The sequence below is a fragment of the Stenella coeruleoalba genome, assembly GCF_951394435.1.
Source record: "Stenella coeruleoalba genome assembly, chromosome: 9".
Taxonomy (NCBI): Eukaryota; Metazoa; Chordata; class Mammalia; order Artiodactyla; family Delphinidae; genus Stenella; species Stenella coeruleoalba.
Genome location: NC_137155.1, coordinates 62,889,573 through 62,907,608, shown reverse-complemented (window position 1 = coordinate 62,907,608; position 18,036 = coordinate 62,889,573). Strand labels below are relative to the sequence as shown.

At 38.3% G+C, this 18,036-nt stretch overlaps 1 protein-coding gene across 1 annotated transcript in view; it reads right to left on the bottom strand.

Annotated features, from left to right (window-relative positions):
• NPSR1 (neuropeptide S receptor 1) overlaps positions 1 to 18,036 on the bottom strand; it is a gene marked incomplete at both ends in the record, with an annotated part of 136,715 nt that overhangs the window by 101,240 nt on the left and 17,439 nt on the right. Inside the window, 1 exon segment of the mRNA XM_079931945.1 lies at positions 7,520 to 7,649. Coding sequence (XP_079788071.1) covers positions 7,520 to 7,649 — 130 coding nt within the window.

Below are 18,036 nucleotides of genomic sequence, written 5' to 3'. Positions count from 1 at the left end.
TTATAAAATAAATATTGATAAAAAATACTGGGAGAAAATTAGACAAAGTGTGAAACTTTTTAACAGCACTTTTAGTCACTCATGACATATCAAATAGGCAAGAAGTACATATATGGAAATAGAGAAAATCTGAAGACTGTAATTAATAAGGGCAAATTCAGAAAGATAAGCACAAAGAATACATTGAGAGACTGAATATACATATGGACAATGACCAGACTGTATATAAAAATGGAACTCTGAACTGCAACCTGAAGTAACCAGCTCAGGAAGCCAGCCTACTATCTGTAGCAACCAGTCCAGAAAGCCAAACAATAACTGCTCTAGTGATCTGCCCCAAATAGGAAGCACTTGATTAATAACTGACAGCTTCCCTTATTAATAACCGACTCTGCTTCCAACTTAGGACCAAACAGAGAAAGACAAATATGCAATGCTAACCAATCACATAGGATGCTGTGCTTCTGTTTAGTCTGCCTACTGCTTCCCATGCCAACAGTTTCCAATCAGGGCACACCTGCAGCCTTTCCTTTTTTTGTGTGTGTTACAAAGCTTTCCCACTCCTCTGCCTACCTTTGAGTCCTGCCAACCCAAATGATACTGACTGACTTCCTTGCTATAGTAAGCTCTAAAGTAAACAACCATTGCTTTTTTTCATTTAGGTGATTTTTTTTTTAATTTCCCCAATTTTAATTATTATGTCCTAATTTTTAGTAAACGTTAGATATTTTTCAAAATAAATAATTATGTGTTATACCTCAAAGGTACTTTTAGTAAATTCCAAAGAGCAGGAATCCTTCTAAAAATATTCTCTGACTTCAAGGCAATAAAATTAAATGTGAATTACAAAATGTTAAAGAAAAATAAAGTTGCCTAGAAATTAAAGATAAGAATAACCAAAAACTACTAAATAGTTATTTAGTAGTGAAAGAGGAAATTAAAAATTCAACACTAAAATATTTGGAAAATAAAAACAATAAGAATTATCTCATAAAATTTATACATTTAGAAAAAAATCCTTAGTCTTAAGCATTTTCATTATGAAAGGGAAGAATTACAAGTAATGTCATCAAGATGGCAACATAGATCATTCCTGACTTCAGTCCCCCTCACAAGAAGACCAACTAGCAAGTGTCCATAGACAAGACATGATTGTGAAAACTCTAGAACACAGGGGTGATGTGAAACAACCCCCTGGACCACAGAGACCAAGAAGGACCACGTTAGAAGGGTAATTTGAAGAACTACACCCTGACAGCATCATCCTTCCCCCAGGCAGGCACAAGGCCACACTGAGAGGGCCCTACTGGGCCTACAATTTCTCCAGTGGGGAAAAAATATCCCAAAGTGAGCATCCACTTCCCCCAGTGTTGCAGGATGCTTCCCAGGATGCCCTCTCTGGTCTCAACTCACAAGAATCACTGGGAAAATCTGCAGGGCTTGACCACTGTGGATCAGAAACAAGCAGAGAAGAAAGGTGGAGCTTATAACAACCAGTGCTCAGATCTTGGCAGATGACATTTCTCTTCACACATGCACCAGAGCAAAGATCACAGATGGTGACCCCATTTGGCTAGGGAGCTTAGTTGGTATTTTTGCCTGATTTGGGTTGCAGGATATAAAATCAACATACAAAAGTCAGCTGCATTTTGATGCACTAACAATTATCTGAAAAAGAAATAAAGGAAACAATCCCATTTTCAATAGCATCCAAAACAATAAAATACTTATTAATAAATTTAATGAAGGAGGTGAAAGATCTGCACACAGAAAATTGTAAGATACTGATTAAAGAAATTGAAGAAGACACGAATAAATAGAAAGATACCCCCTGTTCATGGATTGGAAAATTTAATGTTGTTAAAATGTCCATAATACCCAAAACAATCTATAGATTCAATGCAATCCCTGTCAAGATTTCAATGGCATTTTTCCACAGAAATAGAAAAAAATTCCTAAAATTCATATCAAACCACAAAAGACCTCAAATACCCAAAGAAATTCTGAGAAAGAAGAACAAAACTGGAGGCATTACACATTCTGATTTCAAAATATACTACAAACCTGTAATAATCAAAACAGTATGGTACTGGCATAAATATAGACACATAGACCATTGAAACAGAATTGAGAGACCAGAAATAAACCCATGAATATAAAGTCAACTAATAGTTGACTGTAGGGAGCCAAGAATACTCAATGGATAAAAGATAATTTCTTCAATAAGTGTGCTGGGAAAACTGGATATTCACATACAAAAAACTGAAACTGGACCCCGTATCTTACACTGCTCACAAAGATTAATTTGAAGTGGATTAAAGAAAAATGTAAGATCTTGAAACCATCAAACTCCTAGAAGAATACATAGGGAAAAACTCCTCAATATTGTTCTTGGTGATAATTTTATGGATATGACACCCAAAGCATAGGTAACAAAAGCAAAATAACCAGGCAGGAATATATCAAACTAAAATGCTTATACATAAAAAAAGAAATGATCAACAAAATGAAAAGGCAACATATGGAATGGGAGAAAATATTTGCAAACAATATATCTGATAAGGGGTTAATATCCAAAATATATAAGAAACTCATACAACTCAATAGCCAAAATAGAAATAATCCATTTAAATTATGGGCACAGAACATAAATAGACATTTTTCCAAAGAAAATATTCAAATGGCCAACAGGTACAAGAAAAGATACTCAACATCACTAATCACCAGGGAAACACAAATCAAAACCACAAAGAGTTATCACCACAAACGTTAGAATGGCTATTATCAGAAAGACAAGAGGTAAGTATTGGTGAGGATGTGGAGAAAAGGGGACTTCTGTACATTTTTGGTGGGAATGTAAATTGGTGTAGCCACTATGGAAAACAGTATGGAGTTTCCTTAAGAAATTAAAAACTCCCATATGATCCAGCAATTTCACTCCTGTGTATATATATCCAAAGGAAATTAAATCTCTATCTTCAAAGTATCTGTACCTCCATGTTTATGGCAGCATTATATACAATAACCAAAACATGGAAACAACCTAAGTTTTCATCAGTGGATTAATGGATAAAGACTACATGGTATAGGGCTTCTCTGGTGGCGCAGTGGTTAAGAATCTGTCTGCCAGTTCAGGGAACACAGGTTCGAGCCCTGGTCCGGGAAGATCCCACATGCCGCGGAGCAACTAAACCCGAGCGCCACAGCTACTGAAGCCCGCGCGCCTAGAGACCACACTCCGCAACAAGAGAAGCCACCTCCATGAGAATCCTGCGCACTGCAATAAACAGTAGCCCCCGCTCGCCGCAACTGGAGAAAGCCCACACGCAGCAACGAAGACCCAATGCAGGCAAAAATAAATAAATAAAATAAATAAATTTATAAAAAAAAGAATACATGGTACACATACACAATGGAATATTATTCAACCATAAAAAGAAAGAGATCCTCCCATTTGTGACAACATAAATGAATCTTGAAGGCATTATGAAATGTCAAAGACAAATGCTATATGTGGAATCTGAAAAAAAAAAAAAAAAAAAAAGAACTCATAGAAACAGAGGACAAATTGGTGGTTACCAGAGGTGGGGATTGGGGAAAATGGGTGAAGACGGTCGAAGGGAACAAATTTCTGGTTATGAGAAGAATAAGTTCTGGGGATGTAATGTACAACATGGTGACCGTCATTAACAATACTGTATTGTATATTTGAAAGTTGCTTAGAGAGTAGATTTTAAAAGTTCTTAACATACCTCCCTCCCCTGCCAAACACAGATTATAACTATGTGAGGTGATGGATGCTAACTGAATTTATTGCAATAGGTACATACAGCATATCATTACTTTGTACATATTAAGCCTTTACATAGTCTATGTCAACTTTATCTCAATAAAGCTGAAAAAATATTTAAAAAACGAATGAGCAGAATTAAAATAAATAAATGAACTGAGTATGCAACTCAAAACCCCAGCGAAAAAGTGAGTGAAATTAGCATTGGAAGTGGTAGTGAACTCCATGGATGGCCTTGAATACCTCAGTCTTCCTGGTCTCACCTCCCTGCCTGAACCTCTCAATTTTCTCTGCTGTCAGATAATTAACAGGAAGGCTTTGAGGGTGGCACATACCTTCGTTTATTAGTAAATTGCTCTCCAGAAAGTGCTTTGAAGCAAAGCTAATTTCCACCAATGTGAGAAGATTTGGTCCTATCAGAAGAAGGACGTTATTTGAATATGTGCCAAAAAATATATATTTTCTGTCTTTCCTTGGTTGAACACTCAATGGGAGTTACTCTCATTAGCTCCCCTTCTTTATGGCATTTGAATAAAAGACAAGTCAGTCTTGAAGATGATAAATGACTAATAAATTTTAATTGGCACTTTAGCTCATAAAATATAAACAGTCATTAAATTCATCCAATAGATTGTTAAAATGGAAGTGCTAAGAATGGCAGAATATGCCAAAATAGCAGCTTTAAGAACTTCTGGTTTCCTTCCGTTCTCAAGACTAAACCTACAGTCAAAATTCCTAATGGAAGATATAGAGAAGAATTAGGTAAGATTTTTTGAAGGGATAAGAAATATGGAGAAGAGGGAAGTGAATTAAAATATACAGATGCAAAATAAAAACAATTCTTCAAATGTCTTGTAAATGATGTGTTTTTTGTTTTCACAAATACGAGTGCTGCTATAATTACTGTGGGGGAAAGAAAGGCCAGATTAGGTGTGGCTTCTTCTCTGATACACCGGCTAGGGTGGAAGAAAATGCTCCTTTTTAAAATAAGCAAATTAGACTTGAGTAGGTACAGATAGAACATTTATAGGCGAACAAAGAGAATCCGTGTCCTCATAACTATTGCAAGCCAGTAGGGCTTTTGTTTTCAGGGTCCTTTTTAAACAAGACTCAGTGTGGATCTGTGTTGGTAGTTTCTAGAGCATTTGTCCCGTGACATTTTTCATCATCTTTTAATCTTGGGTGACCTAACAGGACATTGGCCAGTTTGAAGTGTCTTCTTTTGATGCAGTAAGTTCATGTCTATAAATTTTCTTAAGTAAATAATAAAGAATGCTCACAAGATTTAATTGTGAGAATATTCATTGCAGAATTGCTAATAATAGCCAAAAACTGGGTGGGGGGGAGGTTATGTGAATAGTCAACAATAGGAGTTTATCTACTTAATGGGGCAGTCATCCAATGGGTCACTGCAGTGTTTGGACAACATGCGAAGTGCTGGCCTTCCAAGACATGAGGTCTAAAGAAGAAAGCATGGTACTCTGGAGGAAGCACCTTCAAAGCAGTCAAATGGGTAGTCAAACAGAGATTCATTGTCTAAACTTCTGAGTTCTCAATGGAAACTGGAATATGGAAGACAAGCTATGCCAGAGACTGCTACTTATCTCTGTTCTCTCATTCTTCCTTAGGAAAAGAAGCTTGATTTTATTCTGGCCAATGGGTTAAAAATGAACAAACAAAAACATTTACCAGCTTTTCTTCAGTTAGAGATAACAAATGAGATGCAAGCAAAAATTAATGGGTGGGAGTTCTAGGAATGCCAGTTAAGAGGACACATAGCTGGCGTGAGCCCCTCTTGTCCTTCCTCCTCTCGTCCTTTTTGTTAGACTAGAATCTGGGGATTATGGCAGGAGTTCTAGCAGCCACCTTGAACCAGGAGCCATCCATACCATGAGGTGACCTTGAGTATGAAAATCCTTTAATAGAGTAAAAATATATATACAGGAGCCTGAGACCCCAGTGATAAGAAAATAAAATATGAGCCCTGGACCGTCTACCTCCAGAATTCTTTACATAGGTGAAAATAAATCCTTGTAAACTTAAGCCACCATTATCTGGATTTTATAGATGTGCAGATGAATCTGACTCCAATTGATTCACCTACTAAATGGAAATCAAAATGTTCCTTAAAGAATCACTCAAGGATACCGGCCTGTAAGTAGGAAGCTGCTCTTAGGAGGTGAGTCATTATGGAAAATATTATTTAATGAAGGGCATTAATATTGCCTTGCCCAGTAATAACTGTTAACTCTTACTTTTCTCTATCAGAAGAGCCAAGAATTAATGTCTCTGAATTTAATTTTCCAAATATGTGTGTCACTGATGATGTCAATTGAATCTGATGATTCAAGAATATGTTTATGTGAAAAAATTTGGTTATCCTATAAAACAACATTGGAGAGTCAAAGACACAATTGGTCGTAGCTGAAAGTTTCAAAAATATATAATATTCAATTTTAATATATTTGCTTTGCTATAATGCAATCTCCCTCTGTTGCCAGAAACATTTGACAAAGTCTTTTAAACATAGAAAGTTATGTTTCTGTGGATGATTTTAAAGAATATAAAAGAAAGGGGAGCTGAGTGCCCTGTTAGGGTCAGTATGGCTTAAAAAGAAAAAAAAAAGACTAGGGAAGGTGAGATGCCTGTAAAAGAGAGCAAAGGTTCAGCAGAGTTAGCAAGTAAGAACCAGAAGTGATGACTAAAAATATAAAGTCCAGAAAATTTGAAGAAATCTTGGGGAGGCCATTAGCATAGGATAAGGGACTCAAATCAAATTTATGTAAAGCTGAAAGAATAGGATCCTTCAGCTGATACCAGAGTAACCTTTTTATACATACTAAAGACTCAGATATGTATTCTCAAATCCCTTACTACAGGATCTGAGATCATGGTGAAATGTGTATGAAGGAAATTTTAACACTTTAAGTAAGAAGTTAGCCTAATCTCAGACTCTAGGCAAACTTTCTCTCTCCAAGAATTCTTCAGTTGAAATGCTCCTGATCTGACCTCTTGAGTTTTTCCAGAGGGTATTAACAAATTAATTTATCTAGACTATCTAGACTATCTAGAACATTCGTGAGAAATTAAGCCCAGGTTAACATAGCAGACTATGGATTTGACTAGAACATGCAACTCTTCTTTTTGACAATAGATGGTGAAATTTCAGTTCATTTATTATTATTCTTGACAGTACTTTAAATTCTAAGCTGATATCCTTACCACCTCTAAATTCTTACACTCTAGAAGAACACATAGTTTTGTAGAATGTTGGTTACAACACTGTAATTGAAAAAATATGGTGAAAGAAAGTTATTATACCCTCATCCAAGAATTTTGCATTTACTCGATAATCCTAATTACCCTTTACTCTATTTTCTGGGATATATTCTTTAAGCTCATAAGACGGTATGATATGGTAATATCACCTTAGTGAACCATGGAGGCTGCTGTGTATAGGGAAAGTAGAACTCTTTAGAATGCTTTGGTAGCACTGATAATGATATTTTCAAGTTTGTTGTATAAGGAGTTATTTTTATAATGGAATCTTATAAATATTTAAATATGTTAAATTTGCTGGAAGAAAAATTCAAATTTGAGTTTTATATCCCTGTAGAAATTTCTCCCAAATTTGCGGTTGCATTTTGGACTGATAATACACCAATTCTATTGGTAAAATAATTGAAAGTGAGGAGCCATTGGAATTCTGCACACACTGCAGTTATGTACCTGTGATGGCCAGCTGAGCCACAAAGGTCATTCTCGACTTCCTCTTCCTTCTCAGTGTAGAGAACAGCATGATGGCATTTCCAACAATGGTAAAAACACAGAGGACCCACAGAGTTATCAACTGCTCAGTCTGTGAGAAACAAAGCAACACAAAACTGGTGTATCAGTGAGGATCAGGGTACTTTACAGAATGCAAGGCTCAGGCTTTGGTGTTGAAATGTCTTCCTCCTGGTCTCCTATCCCCACCTGTCAAAGCTCTACTCTCAAGAGAACAAAGACACAGTTGTCCTTATTTACACTGGCAGCAGTGTAAATTGATGCAACCTTTAAAAAGATCCATTTGGAAATATATGTCAAGAGACAAAAATGTATACACAGTATTCTTGCCAAACAATTTTAAGCCTATGTGAAAGAATTCTAAGTTTGAAAAAGAACACTACAATCACTACGCATATTTACTGTAAGAAGAAATTGGAAACTGTTGAAAGATAATAGGATAGTTAAGTAAATAAAGCACGTCAATTCAGTGAACTATTATGTAGCTATTAACAATGACAGACATGAAGATTATGTGGCAACATTAAAAATGCTTATAATATAATGGTAAATGGAAAAACATAATAAAATTGTATGTTGGGTGTGATTACAACTCTGCAAAATTATACATGCAGGGAAAAGACTGAAGTATACTAAAATGTTAAGCGTGGTTATTTTAGGGTAGTGTGATTATGGGTTATCTTACTATTTCTCCTTTGACAGAATTATATAATATAGTAATATTAAAGTTCCACTGAATAGTGTATAATTAGTAAAGATGAATAAAGCAGGAATGCTACTCATTTAAAATGTCAAGTTCTTCATAAAAAGTTTTCCACTCTTCCTTCAAATGGAACTTTCCATCTACCTAAAGTCCATAGCACAGAATAAGCAGAAGCCCGGGGGAACAGGATGGGTTGGACATAAGGACGGGGTGGGCTGAGCTGTGGGTGAGGAACAGGGAGCCAAGGGGATCCAGAGGCAAGTCGGAAATCAGAAGCCAAGAGACTTCAGCCCAAAAGGTCTGGGCAGAGTCCTGGTAAGAATGCACACGTCTAAGACTGGAATGAGAAGTGCTTCTGTTTGGAGAAGATGGTAAGAAGAGCCTGAAGAAACCCCTTGTGATGGTAAAATTGTATGTGTCAACCTGACCAGGCTAGAGGACCCAACTGTGTGGTCAAACCCTAGTGTAAGGTGGTCGTTGTGAAGGTGTTTTATAGATGTGATCAACATCTACAATCGCTCGACTTTAAATAAAGGCAGATTACCCTCCCTAATATGGGTGGACTTCAACCAATGAGTTGAAAGCCTTGAGAGCAAAAGCCGAGGTTTCTCCGGGAAGAAGGAATGCTTCCTCAAGAATTCCTTGTGGGACATAGAAATCAAGCCTAAGTTTCCAGCCTGCTATATCCTTTAAGGATTTCAGACTTGCCACTCTGAAACACTGCAAATCAAATTATCCCGGTTAGATGTATCAGTGACTTGGAGGTCAAGCCTCAGGAGGGCTGGAGCAGTCAGTGCTGGCTCGCCTGAGCCTTTTCTTAGGAGCTTGCAGTAACTGTGCTTTGGGCTGGGCGTCCCAGGGTGCTCTGTGAACAGGTCAGGGTCTGTTCTCCTTGGGATTCGATGATGTGTACGGAGCAGGTTGAACAAATCCTGTGAAATCAGGTCCACTCCTGCTTTGGAGTTTTCTATTGAAAGACAATCTCAACCTTAAGTCACTGGCTCCAGGAAATTTCCAGGTGAGAGAAGTTCCCTACTGTTGCTTTCCAAGAGCCATGTTTCTTTATTTGTTAATTCATTCAGTATCAGTGAATTGTCTCTAGTAGAAAGTGTTGGCACTACAAAGGAGACTAAAACATGTAGATTGTATAAATTATACCCAGCCAGAATTAAGTCCTGTTTCATCAAGTTGTACAAAGGTCATTAAGTATGAAAACAATTACATAGTTGTAGGATCATTTATTCATAGTATACTTAAACCCATGCTTGCACATACACCTAAACACACACGCATCCCAGGGTAATACGAGGATTTGGAGAATTATGACAATAGGAATTGGGGAAACAAGTGTAGAGGCATTTGAGCATCACAGTCAAGTGAGCCATTTAGTAGAAAAGTGAGTGGGCATTCAAACCAGCCTGATTTGGAATCAGATTCTTTACTACTTGCTAGATGTGTGACACATCAGTAAATGATAACCTCTCTGAGCCTGTTTTCTCGTTTATAAAATGAAGACAGAAATAAAATCTGTCTCAGGATACTTGTGATGGATAGATATGATGACAAAAATGGAGATTTCTAGCTCAGTGACTGATGCATAGTACATGCAAAATAAAACTTGGTTTATCTCCTTTCTTAGTTTCATGGACTACACTTAGGTTTGAGCAGTGATTTATAAATAACTCACTACTTTTTAAGAATGATGCTTGAATTTACCCTCTTTGTCCTATTTTCAGTTCCAGTCTGCTGAAATTTCACTTGAGCCTCACAGGCTTTCCACCTGCGCCTCTTCCCCACAGGTACTGACGGTATACCAACACCATTCTCAGAACCAGTGTTTAAGAATATAGTTGGGGATTAAATGCCCCCTAGTGGTCATGTGAGGCAAAAATTCAAGCCAGATGCTCAATAGTGAGTAGAGGGAATAGGTGAATTTGGAATTTTTCAGTGACTAGAGACTGTTTTAAGCTCAGTTAAATAGTTGTGGGATTATGACTAATTGGTTTTTAACCTCAAGTTACTGAGGTCACGCAGTGACCCCAGCTTCCTGCAGAGCAGAAAATTACAACCTTGGTTTGAGAGGGATGAATTGCAGTGTTCTCTTGACGATGCTGATGCTGCCATGGGGCTGATACCTGGGATTTGACTCCATGCGATATGCTTCCAGAGCCAGAAGGATTTCCATGAGGCCAGGCATTAAGTCTGAGTCACCATTTTGGACTGAAATTTTGTCTTCCCCATAGAAAGTGATTAATAAATATCTGATGGATGAATATATGGTTGATGACAAGGACAAGGGTACTTATAAGTATCGTAAGAGGTTACTTGAAATGAAAATCATCTCAGGAAATACAGGACATTTAGCTGTATGACTTGTTGAAACTAGATATGTCAGATTTGTCTGGAGAGGAAGACATGATTTATTCAAATCCAAGGAATAATAATCCTCTTTTCCTTTGCAGTCCCGGAAACTGAAAACAAACAAAACCAAACAAAGCAAACAAAAAAACTCTAAGGTATCTTTAACAATCACAGAGTGAATAGGAACTAACATTATTTGAGCGAATCACTTTTTAATCTAGCACCTGACTGACTTAGTTTGTAATGTATAATAGGTACTCAGTAAATAGGTACTCATTGGTCGGGCTGCCAATCGTCACAGCCTGACTGATGAGATGACACTGTCCTCATTCTTATAGGTGAGGAAGTAGGGCTCAGAGAAGTTGATATCTAGGATACCTGGCTTATAAGCGATACAGATGGAGTTTGAACATGGCTTTGCTTGACTGAAAGTCCATGCCCTGCTTCCTGTAGTGGCTTTCTGCTCGAATATTAGGCCAGAGACGGTGAAGCTGCCTCATTTCTTTTCAATTTTCAAGTGGGAAACAGATCTTCATTTTCCTTCTGACCCAAACTTGTCTGAAGCTGGGTTTTTGGAGCTGAGTCGGTTTCATGACTGTCTTCCCCAGGACTGAGAGTAAGGTCAATGCTCAGTATGTGTTTGGATGGATGGACTCTGGAGTAACGTGTGGCTTCCACACAGCAGAAGTCGTAAATATCGCACAAGATGCAGCTGCATCGTCTGCCCCAGGGATCACAGGGCTTTCTCTACCCTTTACATTTTTATGTTTCATTTTATGGTTCCTGTTATTTCTGTGATGTTGAAGATGAATATCTCAAACACAGGAAGGAGAGAATACATCATACTTCCCAAGAGAGGAAATGAAGTCTCAGAAGGTTATGATTCAGCCTCAGTTCTCAGCCAGCAGTCCAAGAAGCTCTGCTGTCCTGTCACTGAGACCAGTGTACCACCTGTCATTCACAGCATCAGGCTCTGAGGTCTGCTCCAAGCCTCAGTAATTGGCTTAGGTGGGTTGGAAATATCAAAAGCAGAGCTCTGAAATCATCTAATTCCATTGAGGCTGAATCACTATGTAACACAGGGAGCACACAATCTGAAGTGAGATAGGCAGGAGCAGACTGCAAAGCTTTGGATTCCCAAAGCTGCCTCATTAGACTTGGGGAATGAGGTGCACTGAGGATCTGTAGACCCTTGGGCAGTGACCATTTCTGAACCATCGGAAACCTGTCATTCAGGAGTTTGTCCCAATTTTTCCCTGTGTCTCGCGCTACCTGCTGCTTCAGAAGCATTGCCAGGTGGTCAGCAATCACTAAGGAGGTCAAGCAGGAGGCACGGGGGTAGGACCAGGCTTGCTCATGGGAGCCTCTGCCTCGGCTACTTCCCCACGACCCCCTCCTCCTGCCGATGCCCCTTTGGAAAATCTGCATTTTCACCACCCTCCCAGTAACCCAGCTTGGAGACATCCTTGCAAATACCATGGAATTATTGTCATCACAACCACCTATCTGCACTCACATTTTCTAGCTGTTTTACCTGGACCTCTGGGAATTCCGTCTTGGATTACTTTCAGGATAGCCTTCATTGCTAATACTCAATTATGAAAAAATATATAATGAGACTTTTTAATTAGTTACTTAATTTAAGTAATTAGTTTATTATTTATAAATAAACTATATATTTATAGTTTATTATTTAGTTTAATTAAATTACAAAAAAATTAGAGAATTACATAAAGCTGCATGTAAGTGTGGATGTTAATTCCAGTCTTATATTTTTGTAAGGCTCTTAATATCATTTTAACAGGGGTCTTGAACAGAAATGTAGGTTGCACTCTCTGACTAGGGGCTGGTAGGACCAGCTGGCAGGAGGCCTCCTGCATTAGAAGAGAGAACATGAATGGAATGGGAAGTATTGTCGCAGCCTGGGTCTGTTGAGGTGGACGGCAGGGCTGTGGACCAAGATGGTCCCAGATATCAATAGTTGGGCACTAAGTGTCATCCTGTGATCTCTCATGTAGTGTACCAGAGGGGGAAGGCATTTACCCTGAAGGGAGAGCCTTGGCATATACCTATACGATGGTGTAGAAATGATACTCAGGCCCGAAGTAGGAAGCTGTCCTTGAAGTCATGTTGCTGTGACAATGATTATACTGGTTTACAGTCTGTATAATCAAGCTCAACAAACGTTTATTGAGAATCTAGCAGCTAAGTTCAACATACGTTGGGAACTTTACCGTAGTTCCACAGAAGTTCCATAGTACCATAGAAGGAAGGCTAGGACAGGGAGCTTCTAGTCTGGTGGTAGAGGCATATATGTAAACAAAAATTTTCAGTGTGAACTACTGTAATGGAGATGCTGTAGGATCCCCAATAAGGGGCATGTAGTAGAACTTGAGGAGGGACTGGTCATGGTTGGTCAAAAGGTATATCCTGGAGAAATTAATATGTGAGTTGAGTCTGAGAAATGAGTAGAAGTAGCCAAACAAACAAGTAGGTTGCTTGGCAAGAGTATGCATGAAGGCAGACTGAAAACTTTCAGGTTAGTGATGACAGACAGGGGCCATCCATGAACATTAAGTGTGGTCACAGATCAGAGAAAGGCTTATAATGAGAAACTGGACTTGTGTCCTAAAAACTATTTCAAAAGTGGAGAAAGGTCCACACTGAGTCTTTGTCCTTAGTTAAAAGAACTTGCTACCAAGAGAAAAGATTCCTCCCCATCTGGAATCTTCCCCAATTGTCTTCATTGCATGTACTACCTTTGCCCTACTTCTCAACACCATCATCATAGGTGACAGAATACAACTTTAACTCCCTCAAACTGGGGCTGAACAAGAAAGCAATTCACTGTCTAACATTTATTTCTTAGTTTAGCCTCCAGGACATATTGAATAACTGTATTATTCAATACAGCTCTTTCTACTCTGACCAGAAAGGGTTAGTTACTAGTCTGGAGTATTTGATCATTACTGCCTGGGTCATATTTCGAGTTTAATTAGCAGTGTTAACTTCCCACTGCCTAATTGTTCTCACTCATATCAGGCTTTGGTGCAAATCAGGGACTGCCTTTACATGACAGGCTGATTCAGCTTTCTGGTTACTAGTGAATCCTTGAATTTCACCAGAAACAGAAATGCACGTGTCCCACATTCATTTTAATGTGAGTCCCTTCTTGTGATTCGTTCTTGAATCACAAAATGACCTCCAGATTAATCACAAATAGGGTACACTGGAAGCTTTGAGGCAATTAAATTCTGGGATTCCATCTGAATTCCCATAGTATATCAGACCACAGACGCTAGAAATCATCTTAAAACCCACTGGGCTCCAGTCTAGGTAGAAATTAATATTGTTGAACAAATAAATGAAGTGTCTGCTGTGTACCAAGAACTGAGATTAACATTTAAATTGCTATTTGAGCTCTAGATCCTTGAAACATAGAACACTAGCATTTGGATAAATTAGGTCCAAATCTCTGCAATGTAGTAGAAACCAAAGTAATTCTATGTAATAAAAATACCAAGAAACTATTCTTCCTCATGATCCACATAATTAAAAAAATAACACTGTGGGAATTTGTTTTCTGTTTTGGAGGTGCTACTCAACAGGGAAAGTGTCCAAGGAAACCTCCCCCTGAGGGCTTATCTCAGTTCAGACCATGATACAATCAATCTGTCATTTCCAGTCCTTCCAGGAGGCTCAAAATCAGGTAGCTAGGAGAAATCTGGGGGAGCGAGCAAATGGAAGGACAGAAGCAGATGTGAGGCCAGGGCATGGAGCTGAACATCTTGGTAGATGAGAACAGGTGGGGGAATGGGGCGTGAGAAGGGCTCTGTCTGATTCCAGGGAGATGGTTCTAGTCCTATATTGCTACTCTTGGTGGCTTCATTTTCTGTGCATCTAAATTGGGTGGCTGGTCAACAGAGTTTAAAAAGCTAATGATTAGTGTACATCCAATGACCGCTGGTCATCTGCCTTGGTTTCCACTGTCCTCCCATTCTCTTGCCTGTGTTTCTAGTCCCCTACATGCTATCTGATCCCCTACATGCAAGCCTCCCCAGCCCAAGGTTGAACACTAATCCTTCCACCTCTCATTAGTCACTTCATAGGCTCCCTGGGAGCCTATCCAAAGTCGACACATGCAGGCACCTGCCTTACTCCGAGCATCACTCCCACTCTACCCGAGCCTCTTGGATTTCGATGGAGTTGGCCACATCACCTTGGGCCTATGCTTAGGAGCCCTGGTTCCTAGCAGAGGCTAGTGCCCTGGGCCAGGTTGATTCTCTAAGCCTGATGCCTGCCTCTGTCTAATCCACCTACCTACTATTCTCAACTTAACATGGAAGCCCAAGTGCGCTTTATGGTTCAGCCCATCCCAATGATAATAGAAAAATGACACAATTGGAAAATGGAGTTTTAAAGGAATAGATAATTCACATGTTGCATGCTTAATCCAGAAATCACTATTAAGATACTAATTGGGGGTCAGAGTGGGGAAAAAATTCTAAGAGGAGCAATATGAGAGAGGAGAGAAAGAAATGAATTAGGAGAATCACTGCATTCATCACTAAATTCCTGAATTCTGCTTTGGCTCTGAAAGTGTGTAAACTTCATTATTTAAAGACTGCATCCCTCTCGCACCCAGACAGTTCATTACTAGGGAGACGCTGGCAGGTCTTCAGACCCTTCGATGTGTGATTCTTGGGGGCCAACTGCATTATCTGGAACCTCCTCTTCTTCCATTTGGCCTGCTTTACCATCACAAAGGTGTCTGCTTTCAGATGCCTCTTAGAGCCTCCCTTGTGATTTGTCTGCAGAGGAAATAGATCCTTTCATTTGCTCTCATGGAACTGCGACTTGCAAAATATTTTTGAGACATTACATAGTGTATTTTACGTGATTATTTTGTTGATTCTGATAATAAAAGTAATAGGTGCTCACTGTCAAAAATTTAGTGAAATATTTCAAAAGTGCAAGGACAAAACCCCATCTGCCAGAGAGAATTTCTCACTTTCCCATTTTTGGTATATTCCTTTTTATATTTTCTGGCTATATATCTGGATATGAATAGGTATTTATGTATCTGTAAAACTTGGAATATATTATATATGCAGTTTATTGTGTTTTTTTAAAAAGTTTAACATTGAATAAGGAACAATGATTATTATAGGTGCATAATATTTCTTAATATTCCATCCTGTGGCTGTGTCACAATTTCACTTTTCTACTGTCAGATATGTACTCAATGAAATAATCTAACACAAATGACTATGTCTAAAGTTTCCTTGAATATTTCTTTACTATTCTTAAGGTTTAATCCTGCAAGTAGACCTGCTAAGTCCAAGTGTAAATGTACTGTTTATGCTTGCTGTATATTACCAAATTGCTCTCTAGAAAAGTTGGGTTAAGTTGTCCCGATTTACTTTCCCACCAACAGTCTACAAGACTGTCACATGCTTTTGTAACGTTTGTCTTTAATCCTTGCTAATTTGATATGTCTTATATTATGCTTCATGGTTAAGTTTGAATTGTTCAGACCACAAGCAAATAACATTTTTTTATACATTAAGTCGGCATTTCAACTAAAATTCTTTTTATTTCCTTTGCCTGTTTTTTCTGTTAGAAATATCTTTTTTCTTCTAAGAGCTTTTATATATTAAGGACTTTAGTCATGTTATATTTGTAGTACAACTATTTCATATTATAATATGTAATATTACATTTATGTACATATAAATATTATATATTTATTTTTATTGAAAATACTTTTCTTTGTTTCCCCTTACATTTTTATTGTTAGGCTTAGAAAGTTATTGCTCATCCCAAAATTACTCTGCTAAATATGCTTTTTGCTGTCTATTTTGTAAAAACTTAGTTACGAAATCCAACAGAAATTGATCTTACAACTTTACATGAGGTAAGAATCATCACTCATCCACTCACTACTTTTATTGCCAAAACATTCATTTCTTCTTACTAATTTTTGTAGTGTCTTTGTAGTAGTAAGTTCATATATGTACTAGGATTTTATTTTCAGGGCAAATTATTTATTATTAATCTTTCAATTACTGTGCTAATTCTAAAATGTTTTGCTTAATGCAGGTTTATATTTATTAATAACTGATAGAGAAAAATCCCTCTTCCTCATTAGCATCTGTATTCAAATCTCTTAGCTTTTCTTACCTTTTTTAAAAGAGCTTTTAAGTTATTTTGTCAAATTAAAATAGTCACATTGAAGATTTGATTAAATTTTTTAACATTATTAAGAAATTTGCAGAGAATTGACATCTTCACAAAATTTAGTCTTCCTATCCTGAAGCACCACATACCTTTTCATTTATTCAAATATTCTATATACTTCAGTAATGCTCAGCATTGTGAGTTATTGCTATCTTAAATTTGACTAGTGCTTTCTAGGTTATAAAGTACCCTCTTATTTTCATGATCCTCTCAACAAGCCGACCAGGAGTTCTGACTTTTTTCTAGAGACTACGGTTCTTGTCCTGACTACCATTTAATCGCTGTGTGACCTTGGTAAGATCACTTTACCTCTCTGGGCCTCTCAACACGATGTTGCAGAGCCTTTTCTGAGGTATGTTCCAGGGGACATTGTCTTCATGGTGCGCATAATTAGAGGTAATACTGTAATGTTATATGGTCAAATAAATTTAGGAAATTCAGGTTAAGCAGAATTAAACAGGTTTCTTTACTTTCCTGTGAATCATGTCAAGGTTATGATTGCTTCTCATTTCTCTCCAACCACCTACTTCTATCTGTAGGAGAACTATCAATGGAACTAAAAAGAGGAGGAGTTCGGGGACGTTTCTGCTCTGTGTACCTTTAAGAATGGGTAATAGTCTGGATGGGTGGAGAGTGTGGGAAGATGAAGAGTCTGTGAGGCTGGTCTTTGAGGAGAAGGGCATTAGCCCACCCTCACCCCTAACCCCTTCTGGGTTGGGGGGACCCTCCCAAGAGATTAGTGAGTAGAACTTCTCCATGATCATCCTCCTTCTTCTCTCCCCGCAAACTTCACCTTTCACATGAGATGTGGCTCCTTCCATTCTTCACCATCCTGCAGGGACATCATTATTGTTTTGCTTCCACAGCTGAGCTCCCTGGGTCCAGAGAAACCGTGTGATGCGGTCAGGGTAGCACCATATAGGATTGGTTTAGGGTCCACAGCCCGTTTCTCACACTTTTCTTGGTTGTTTTAAACTGTCAGGAAGGGTTGTGATTCCTTGTGCTTCAGGGAGGAGAATAAAAATCCTCTTATTGAGCCATCATGAAAAAATGAGCCATTGTTTTGGGTAGTTTTTTGAACTAGTGTTTTTTTTGTGTTTTTTTTTGCAGTACGCGGGCCTCTCACTGTTGTGGCCTCTCCCGTTGCGGAGCACAG